The sequence below is a fragment of the Heptranchias perlo genome, chromosome 2, assembly GCF_035084215.1.
Source record: "Heptranchias perlo isolate sHepPer1 chromosome 2, sHepPer1.hap1, whole genome shotgun sequence".
Classification (NCBI taxonomy): Eukaryota; Metazoa; Chordata; class Chondrichthyes; order Hexanchiformes; family Hexanchidae; genus Heptranchias; species Heptranchias perlo.
Window position 1 is genome coordinate 156,338,663 of NC_090326.1, and position 11,508 is coordinate 156,350,170.

At 39.4% G+C, this 11,508-nt stretch overlaps 1 protein-coding gene across 1 annotated transcript in view; it reads left to right on the forward strand.

Annotated features, from left to right (window-relative positions):
* The window catches only part of LOC137299267 (uncharacterized), a 71,027-nt gene extending 61,892 nt beyond the window's left edge, over nucleotides 1-9,135 (forward strand). The window contains exons 4-5 of the mRNA XM_067967933.1: nucleotides 8,721-8,862; nucleotides 8,977-9,135. Coding sequence (XP_067824034.1) covers nucleotides 8,721-8,862; nucleotides 8,977-8,990 — 156 coding nt within the window. The 3' untranslated portion in view covers nucleotides 8,991-9,135. The remainder of the gene's footprint in view (nucleotides 1-8,720; nucleotides 8,863-8,976) is intronic.
* Nucleotides 9,136-11,508: the final 2,373 nt, after the last annotated feature.

Here is an 11,508-nt window from a genome sequence, read left to right on the forward strand (position 1 = left end):
GACAAGATTCTCTTTGTCACAGCAGCTGGCCTTTATATGTTAGTAAATCAGTACAATGACCTGAGTGATAGGAACAAGAGTAGACCATTCAGCCCCTCGAGCCTATTCCGCCATTCAATTAGATCATAACTGATCTGTACCTCAACTCCATTTACCTGCCTTGGCTCTGAATCACCAATCACCCTGAACTCTTAATACCCTTACCTAACAAAAATCTATCTATCTCAGTCTTGAAATTTTCAATTGACCCTCAGCAGCTTTTTGGGGAAGAGAGTTCCAGATTTCCACTACCCTTTGTCTGAAGAAGTGCTTCCTGACCTTCTAAACCCGCGACCTCTACCACCTAGAAACTCCAACGACACTCAAGCAGCTCGATACCATTCAGGACAAAGCAGCCCGCTTGATTGGCACCCCATCCACCACCTTTAATATTCATTCCCTCCACCACCGGCGCACTGTGGCTGCAGTGTGTACCATCTACAAGTTGCACTGCAGCAATTCGCCAAGGCTTCTTCAACAGCACCTCCCAAACTCGCGACCTCTACCACCTAGAAGGACAAGGGCAGCAGGTACATGGGAACAACACCACCTGCACGTTCTCCTCCAAGGCACACACCATCCCGACTTGGAAATATATCGCCGTTCCTTCATCGTCGCTGGGTCAAAATCCTGGAACTCCCTAACAGCACTGTGGGAGAACCGTCACCACACAGACTGCAGCGGTTCAAGAAGGCGGCTCACCACCACCTTCTCAAGGGCAATTAGGGATGGGCAATAAATGCTGTGACGGTCTTGCCAGCGACGCCCACATCCCATGAATTAATTTTTTTTTAAATCACCCTGAACGGTCTAGATCTAATTTCAAGGTTATGTCCCCTTGTTCTGGTCTCTTCCAGCAGAGGATATGGTTTCTCTCTATCTATCTTATCAAATCCTTTAATCACCCAGAGGGTGGTTGGAGTCTGGAACTCACTGTCTGAAAGGGTTGTGGAGGCAGGAACCCTCACAACATTCAAGAAGCATTTGGATGAGCACTTGAAATGCCATAGCATACAAGGCTACGGACCAAATGCTGGAATATGGGATTAGAGTAGACAGGGCTGATGGCCGGCGCGGACACGATGGGCCGAAGGGCCTCTATCCGTGCTGTATAACTCTATGACTCTATGACTCTATCTTAAACACCTCAATTAGATCACCCCTTAATCTTCTATACTCGAGGGAATACAAGCCCAGTCTATGCAACCTGTCCTCATAATTTAACCCTTTTAGCCCCGTATTATTCTGGTGAATCTGCACTGCACTCCCTCCATGGCCAATATATCCTTCCTGAGGTGCGGTGCCCAGAACTGAATGCAGTCCTCCATATACGGCCTAACCAGAGCTCTGTACAGCTGTAACATAACTTCCACCTCTTTGTATTCCAGCCCTCTTGAGATAAAGGCCAACACTCCACTAGCCTTGTTGATTATTTTTTGTACCTGTCCACTAGTTTTTACTGATTTCTGTACATGGACGCCTAAATCTCTGCTCCTCCACAGTTCCTAGCTTCTCATCATTTAGAAAATACACTGATCTATCTTTCTTAGGTCCAAACTTACACATCCCCATGATGAACTCCACCTGCCATAGTTTTGCCCACTCATTTAATCTATGAATGTCTCTTTGCAACTCTCTGCTCCCGCTACACTACTTACTGTGCCACCTAACTTAGTGTTGCTAGCAAAATTTGATATATGACTCTCTTTTCCTTCATCTATGTCATTGATAAATATAGTGAAAACTGAAGCCCCGGAACACATCCCTGGAGGACACCACTAGTCATATCCTGCCAATTGGAGCGCTTAATCACTACTCGCTGTCTCCTACCTCCTAACCAATTCCCTACTCATGTCATCAGGTTGCCTCCAATTCTATGCACTTTTATTTTTGCTAACAGTCTTGTGTGGAACCTTATTAAATGCCTTCTGGAAGTAGTGAAAGATTATCACAATCATCTTTTTGAAAGATGAAATCTTACATTTTAAAGTTACAAATTCTTACAGTTTAAAGTGATGAATTCTTGCATTCTAAAATGATGAATTCACACAATATAAAGTTATGAATTGTTACAGTATAAATTATGAATTCTTATAGTATGAAGCAATGGATTTTTACATTATTAATTGATGAATTCTTACAGTATAAAGTGACAAATTTGTACATTTTTAAAGTAACAAATTGTTACATTTAAAGTGGTGAATTCTTACATTTTAAAGAAACAAATTCTTACATTTTAAGATGATGGATTCTTATAGTATAAACGATGAATTCTTACAGTTCTCAGTGACAAATTCAAACACTATAAAGTGACGAATTCTTAGAATTTAAAGTAACAAATCATTACTGTTTAAAGTGAGGCGTTCTTACAGTATGTAGTGATTTATTCCTACAGTATAAAATGAAAAATTCTTACAGTTTAAAGTGAATTATTACAGTATAAAATGACAATATCTTACTTTATTAAGTGGTGGTTGTTACAGTGTAAAGTGGTGAATTCTTAAAGTATTAAGTGAGGGATTCCTACAGTATCAAATGACAAATTCTTACAGTATAAAGTGACAAATTCTTACAGTTTAGAGTGAGGCGTTCTTACAGTATAAAGTGACAAATTCTTACAGTATAAAGTGAGGGATTCTTACAGTATAAAGTGAGGGATTCTTACAGTATAAAGTGAGGGATTCTTACAGTATAAAATGACAAATTCTTACAGTATAAAGTGAGGGATTCTTACAGTATAAAGTGAGGGATTCTTACAGTATAAAGTGACAAATTCTTACAGTATAAAGTGAGGGATTCTTACAGTATAAAGTGAGGGATTCTTACAGTATAAAATGACAAATTCTTACAGTATAAAGTGAGGGATTCTTACAGTATAATGTGATGAATTCTTACAGTATAAAGTGACAAATTCTTACAGTATAAAGTGAGGGATTCTTACAGTATAAAATGACAAATTCTTACAGTATAATGTGATGAATTCTTACAGTATAAAGTAACAAATTCTTACAGTATAAAGTGACAAATTCTTACAGTATAATGTGATGAATTCTTACAGTATAAAGTGAGGGATTCTTACAGTTTAAAGTGAGGGATTCTTACAGTATAAAGTGACAAATTCTTACAGTATAAAGTGAGGGATTCTTACAGTATAAAGTGAGGGATTCTTACAGTATAAAATGACAAATTCTTACAGTTTAAAGTGAGGGATTCTTACAGTATAAAGTGACAAATTCTTACAGTATAAAGTGAGGGATTCTTACAGTATAAAGTGACAAATTCTTACAGTATAAAGTGACAAATTCTTACAGTATAAAGTGAGGGATTCTTACAGTATAAAGTGACAAATTCTTACAGTATAAAGTGAGGGATTCTTACAGTATAAAGTGAGGGATTCTTACAGTTTAAAGTGAGGGATTCTTACAGTATAAAGTGACAAATTCTTACAGTATAAAGTGACAAATTCTTACAGTATAAAGTGAGGGATTCTTACAGTATAAAGTGACAAATTCTTACAGTATAAAGTATGGGATTCTTACAGTATAAAGTGACAAATTCTTACAGTATAAAGTATGGGATTCTTACAGTATAAAGTGACAAATTCTTACAGTATAAAGTGAGGGATTCTTACAGTTTAAAGTGACAAATTCTTACAGTATAAAGTGAGGGATTCTTACAGTATAAAGTGACAAATTCTTACAGTATAAAGTGAGGGATTCTTACAGTATAAAGTGACAAATTCTTACAGTATAAAGTGAGGGATTCTTACAGTATAAAGTGACAAATTCTTACAGTATAAAGTGACAAATTCTTACAGTATAAAGTGAGGGATTCTTACAGTATAATGTTATGAATTCTTACAGTATAAAGTGAGGGATTCTTACAGTTAAAGTGAGGGATTCTTACAGTATAAAATGACAAATTCTTACAGTATAAAGTGAGGGATTCTTACAGTATAAAATGACAAATTCTTACAGTATAAAGTGAGGGATTCTTACAGTATAAAGTGACAAATTCTTACAGTATAAAGTGAGGGATTCTTACAGTATAATGTGATGAATTCTTACAGTATAAAGTGAGGGATTCTTACAGTATAAAGTGAGGGATTCTTACAGTATGAAGTGACAAATTCTTACAGTATAAAGTGAGGGATTCTTACAGTATAAAGTGAGGGATTCTTACAGTATGAAGTGACAAATTCTTACAGTATAAAGTGAGGGATTCTTACAGTATAAAATGACAAATTCTTACAGTATAAAGTGAGGGATTCTTACAGTATAATGTGATGAATTCTTACAGTATAAAGTGAGGGATTCTTACAGTATAAAGTGAGGGATTCTTACAGTATGAAGTGACAAATTCTTACAGTATAAAGTGAGGGATTCTTACAGTATAAAGTGAGGGATTCTTACAGTGTGAAGTGACAAATTCTTACAGTATAATGTGATGAATTCTTACAGTATAAAGTGAGGGATTCTTACAGTATAAAGTGAGGGATTCTTACAGTATGAAGTGACAAATTCTTACAGTATAAAGTGAGGGATTCTTACAGTATAAAGTGAGGGATTCTTACAGTATAAAGTGAGAGATTCTTACAGTATAAAGTGACAAATTCTTACAGTATAAAGTGAGAGATTCTTACAGTATAAAGTGACAAATTCTTACAGTATAAAGTGAGGGATTCTTACAGTATAAAGTGACAAATTCTTACAGTATAAAGTGAGGGATTCTTACAGTATAAAGTGACAAATTCTTACAGTATAAAGTGAGGGATTCTTACAGTATAAAGTGACAAATTCTTACAGTATAAAGTGAGGGATTCCTACGATATACAATGACAAATTCTTACAGTATAAAGTGAGGGATTCTTACAGTATAATGTGATGAATTCTTGTGGTATAAAGTGATGAATTCTTACAGTATAAAGTGATGAATTCTTACAGTATAAAGTGACAAATTCTTACAGTATAAAGTGAGGGATTCTTACAGTATAAAGTGAGAGATTCTTACAGTATAAAGTGACAAATTCTTACAGTATAAAGTGAGAGATTCTTACAGTATAAAGTGACAAATTCTTACAGTATAAAGTGAGGGATTCTTACAGTATAAAGTGACAAATTCTTTCAGTATAAAGTGAGAGATTCTTACAGTATAAAGTGACAAATTCTTACAGTATAAAGTGAGGGATTCTTACAGTATAAAGTGACAAATTCTTACAGTATAAAGTGAGGGATTCTTACAGTATAAAGTGACAAATTCTTACAGTATAAAGTGAGGGATTCCTACGATATACAATGACAAATTCTTACAGTATAAAGTGAGGGATTCTTACAGTATAATGTGATGAATTCTTGTGGTATAAAGTGATGAATTCTTACAGTATAAAGTGATGAATTCTTACAGCATAAAGTGACATTCTTATAGTATAAAGTGATGAATTCTTATGGTATAAAGTGATGAATTCTTACAGTATAAAGTGACATTCTTACGGTATAAAGTGATGAACTCTTACAGTATAAAGTGACATTCTTACAGTATAAAGTGATGAACTCTTACAGTATAAAGTGACATTCTTATAGTATAAAGTGCTGAATTCTTACAGTATAAAGTGACATTCTTATAGTATAAAGTGCTGAATTCTTACAGTATAAAGTGACATTCTTACAGTATAAAGTGATGAATTCTTACAGTATGAAGTGATGAATTCTTACAGTATAAAGTGATGAATTCTTACAGTATAAAGTGCTGAATTCTTACAGTATAAAGTGATGAATTCTTACAGTATAAAGTGACATTCTTATAGTGTAAAGTGATGAATTCTTACAGTATGAAGTGCTGAATTCTTACAGTATAAAGTGAGGGATTCTTACAGTATAAAATGATGAATGTTGGCCTTCATTGCAAGAGGATTTGAGTACAGGAGCAAGGATGTCTTACTGCAGTTATACAGGGCCTTGGTGAGACCACAACTGGAGCATTGTGTGCAGTTTTGGTCTCCTTATCTAAGAAAGGATATACTTGCCCTGGAGGGAGTGCAGCGAAGGTTCACCACTGATTCCTGGGATGGCAGGACTGTCTTATGAGGAGAGATTGGGTCGACTCGGCCTGTATTCACTTGAGTTTAGAAGAGTGAGAGGGGATTTTATTGAAACATGTAAAATTCTGACAGGGCTAGACAGACTGGATGCAGGGAGGATGTTTCCTCTGGCTGGGGGGGTCCAGAACGAGGGGTCACAGTCTCAGGATACTGGGTAGGACATTTAGGACTGAGATGAGGAGAAATTTCTTCACTCAGAGGGTGGTGAACCTGTGGAATTCTCTACCACAGAAGGCTGTGGAGGCCAAGTCACTGAATATATTTAAGAAGGAACTAGATTGATTTCTAGACACAAAAGGCATCAAGTGGTATGGGGAGAGAGCGGGAAAATGGTATTGAGATAGAAGATCAGCCATGATCATATTGAATGGCGGTGCAGGCTCGAAGGGCCGAATGGCCTACTCCTGCTCCTATTTTCTATGTTTCTATGAATTCTTGTGGTATAAAGTGATGAATTCTTACAGTATAAAGTGATGAATTCCTACAGTTTACCAGAAAAACAGATGATTAGTTCATTATCACATTTCTGTTTGTGGGAACTTGCTGTGCTCAAATTGGCTGCAGCATTTCCTTCGTTACAACAGTGACTACACTTCAGAAGTACTTCATTGGCTGTAAAGTGCTTTGGGATGTTCTGAGGTAGTGAAAGGCGCTATGTAAATGCATGTCTTTCTTTCATTAATGGTCGGTTTGGTGAAGTGGAGAGCTGCCAGCACATAGATCCTTACACCCCACCCCTCCCCCACCCCGGATAGAAGGAAAGATTCTACGTTAATGTAATACCAGATCATGGCTCAGAGAAATGTCCCAAAATGTTTCACAGCCAATTAATTACTTTGCACAAAAGATACAAAAAGGAAGATGTGAATAGACACCACCCTCTCCATTGGATGGAACAATCTAAACATGACCTCCTCATAGAGCCATAGCACAGAGGAGGCCATTTGGTCCATTGGAGTCTCTGCTCACTCTTTTGTAGAACAATCAAAAACTAATCCCACTGCCCTGCTCTCTTTGTATCCTCCTCTGCTTCAAATATTTATCCAGTTTTCCCTTAATGGATGCAATGGTCTCTGTCTCCACCAATCCCAGTGCCAAAGCAATCCATATTTCAACAACCCTCTGTGTAAAGACATTTCTCTTAACCCCTCTCCTCTCTGTCTGAGTGATAATTTTAAATTGATGACAATCCTGTCACCGACTCCCCAACCAGAGGAAATAGTCCTTCCCTATTCACCCTATCAAAATTCTTTATATTTTAAAAACCATTAAATCTCCTCTTAGCCTTTTCAGCTTCAGTGGAAACAGTCCCAGTATCTCAAGCCCCTCCTCATAACTATAATTTCCCATCCCTGGCATCATCCTGGAGAATCTGTGCTGTTTGCTCTTGATGGCTTTAATGTCCTTTCTTTAATGGGGCGCCCAAAACGGCACACAATGCTCTAACTAAACCCAAACCAATGCTTTGTACAACTACTGTTACTAATACTACCGCCTGGGGAGGAGAAAAAAAGCCTGTTGCTAATTTTAGGAAATTCCTTCCTGAGGTAATTGAAACAGCTTCCGGAGACATGGAGCGGTGACAAAATTTCCTCCGTAATCCCGCCCAAGATCGGGCAGGTTTGGGGCCAAGAACGTCAGAAAATCAGAGTGGTGAGGCCGCTCCCCGCCCCTTTACATTGGTTTCAAGGTTTTCCCCAATGGGGATTGGGGGGTGGTGGTGGGGGAGGGAGGGAGAGATTGTCTGCATGTACAATAGGCCCAGGCTAGGGCAGTCATTCAAATCAGGCAGGACAAGCTGCTCCCAGCCCTCCCAGCTCATTTTCTGCTCCTTCGCTCTCTTGTAGAGGTGTCCAGAAATAGCCAGCCTTAGAACCTTGTCCTGCAGATAAACCCCATTTCTTTTCTTCAGAGGCAGCAGGCAGAAGGACCCCTGACCACGGCGGCCATTGCTGCCGCTGTAGGCCTCTCCAGCAGCAGCACATTTACCACCCCACCCCCCCACTTCCAGGGGTTAGTCCCCAGCTCAGGGGTTGGGGATTTGGGAGGGGTGGGGGTGGCTGGTGTCGGCCGGTGCCGTTGGTGCGACTGGGCCTTTCAAATGAGCCCACCCGGCAAATGTAGGTGTACTGAGGCCTGATCTGGGGCAACGCAGTCAAGTGCATTGCACCTGTGCAGCACCCAGGTGAAGGGGAGGGGGGAGTGGGGAGAGGAAAATCGGCCTGTACATTTCAACAATAGTTCCTCTTGCCTACGTTTGAATCAGTGTTCCAGTATTGATCAACGCCTTGGGATCCACGTGATCTATTTCCTCTAAGACGGCTCTTTCTCCTCACCTTATGTCGCAGGCGTCCGATCTCATTTGTCAACTTAGTCGTCCTTCTTTGTACTCCAGCCCAGACCAGGGTGTCCCTCTGTGGCACAGTGATGCATAATACTCAAAATGGGATGAGGGGTGGGTGCAGTTTGAAGTGAAGTTACTCTTTTAATATGGGTACGTGTGGCAGCCATTTTGAACACAGCAAGGAACCACAAACAGCAATGAGGTGAATGAGCAATTAATCTCTTTTTTATTCATTCTCAGAATGTGGACATCGCTGGCGAGGCTGGCATTTATTGCCCATCCCTAGTTGCCCTTGAGACGGCGGTGGTGGGCCTTCTATTGCAGCAGTTTGATACACTGAGAGGACAGTGTGGGACGGGAGACGCATGTAGGCCAGAACAGGGTAAGGACGGGAGGTTTCCTTCCTCAGTGAAATAGCTGGATTTTTACGACAATTTTTATGACAAAAGCGTCATTCAGGGTCACTTTTATTGATACCAGTTTTTTTTAATTCCAGATTATAAAAACTGAATTCCAATTCTCAAACTGCCATATAGTGGGATTTAAACTCACTTCCTGTGGATTATTAGTCTGCCAGTCCGTTAACATAACCACCACACCCCTGTTTTTTTGTTGTGGTGGTGTTGGTTAGGAGAGCTGAGTAAGGATGCATTTACGGGGAAACTAGATAAACACACGAGGGAGAAAAGAATAGAAACTCCAACGACACTCAAGCAGCTCGATACCATTCAGGACAAAGCAGCCCGCTTGATTGGCACCCCATCCACCACCTTTAATATTCATTCCCTCCACCACCGGCGCACTGTGGCTGCAGTGTGTACCATCTACAAGTTGCACTGCAGCAATTCGCCAAGGCTTCTTCAACAGCACCTCCCAAACTCGCGACCTCTACCACCTAGAAGGACAAGGGCAGCAGGTACATGGGAACAACACCACCTGCACGTTCTCCTCCAAGGCACACACCATCCCGACTTGGAAATATATCGCCGTTCCTTCATCGTCGCTGGGTCAAAATCCTGGAACTCCCTAACAGCACTGTGGGAGAACCGTCACCACACAGACTGCAGCGGTTCAAGAAGGCGGCTCACCACCACCTTCTCAAGGGCAATTAGGGATGGGCAATAAATGCTGTGACGGTCTTGCCAGCGACGCCCACATCCCATGAATTAATTTTTTTTTAAATCACCCTGAACGGTCTAGATCTAATTTCAAGGTTATGTCCCCTTGTTCTGGTCTCTTCCAGCAGAGGATATGGTTTCTCTCTATCTATCTTATCAAATCCTTTAATCACCCAGAGGGTGGTTGGAGTCTGGAACTCACTGTCTGAAAGGGTTGTGGAGGCAGGAACCCTCACAACATTCAAGAAGCATTTGGATGAGCACTTGAAATGCCATAGCATACAAGGCTACGGACCAAATGCTGGAATATGGGATTAGAGTAGACAGGGCTGATGGCCGGCGCGGACACGATGGGCCGAAGGGCCTCTATCCGTGCTGTATAACTCTATGACTCTATGACTCTATCTTAAACACCTCAATTAGATCACCCCTTAATCTTCTATACTCGAGGGAATACAAGCCCAGTCTATGCAACCTGTCCTCATAATTTAACCCTTTTAGCCCCGTATTATTCTGGTGAATCTGCACTGCACTCCCTCCATGGCCAATATATCCTTCCTGAGGTGCGGTGCCCAGAACTGAATGCAGTCCTCCATATACGGCCTAACCAGAGCTCTGTACAGCTGTAACATAACTTCCACCTCTTTGTATTCCAGCCCTCTTGAGATAAAGGCCAACACTCCACTAGCCTTGTTGATTATTTTTTGTACCTGTCCACTAGTTTTTACTGATTTCTGTACATGGACGCCTAAATCTCTGCTCCTCCACAGTTCCTAGCTTCTCATCATTTAGAAAATACACTGATCTATCTTTCTTAGGTCCAAACTTACACATCCCCATGATGAACTCCACCTGCCATAGTTTTGCCCACTCATTTAATCTATGAATGTCTCTTTGCAACTCTCTGCTCCCGCTACACTACTTACTGTGCCACCTAACTTAGTGTTGCTAGCAAAATTTGATATATGACTCTCTTTTCCTTCATCTATGTCATTGATAAATATAGTGAAAACTGAAGCCCCGGAACACATCCCTGGAGGACACCACTAGTCATATCCTGCCAATTGGAGCGCTTAATCACTACTCGCTGTCTCCTACCTCCTAACCAATTCCCTACTCATGTCATCAGGTTGCCTCCAATTCTATGCACTTTTATTTTTGCTAACAGTCTTGTGTGGAACCTTATTAAATGCCTTCTGGAAGTAGTGAAAGATTATCACAATCATCTTTTTGAAAGATGAAATCTTACATTTTAAAGTTACAAATTCTTACAGTTTAAAGTGATGAATTCTTGCATTCTAAAATGATGAATTCACACAATATAAAGTTATGAATTGTTACAGTATAAATTATGAATTCTTATAGTATGAAGCAATGGATTTTTACATTATTAATTGATGAATTCTTACAGTATAAAGTGACAAATTTGTACATTTTTAAAGTAACAAATTGTTACATTTAAAGTGGTGAATTCTTACATTTTAAAGAAACAAATTCTTACATTTTAAGATGATGGATTCTTATAGTATAAACGATGAATTCTTACAGTTCTCAGTGACAAATTCAAACACTATAAAGTGACGAATTCTTAGAATTTAAAGTAACAAATCATTACTGTTTAAAGTGAGGCGTTCTTACAGTATGTAGTGATTTATTCCTACAGTATAAAATGAAAAATTCTTACAGTTTAAAGTGAATTATTACAGTATAAAATGACAATATCTTACTTTATTAAGTGGTGGTTGTTACAGTGTAAAGTGGTGAATTCTTAAAGTATTAAGTGAGGGATTCCTACAGTATCAAATGACAAATTCTTACAGTATAAAGTGACAAATTCTTACAGTTTAGAGTGAGGCGTTCTTACAGTATAAAGTGACAAATTCTTACAGTATAAAGTGAGGGATTCTTAC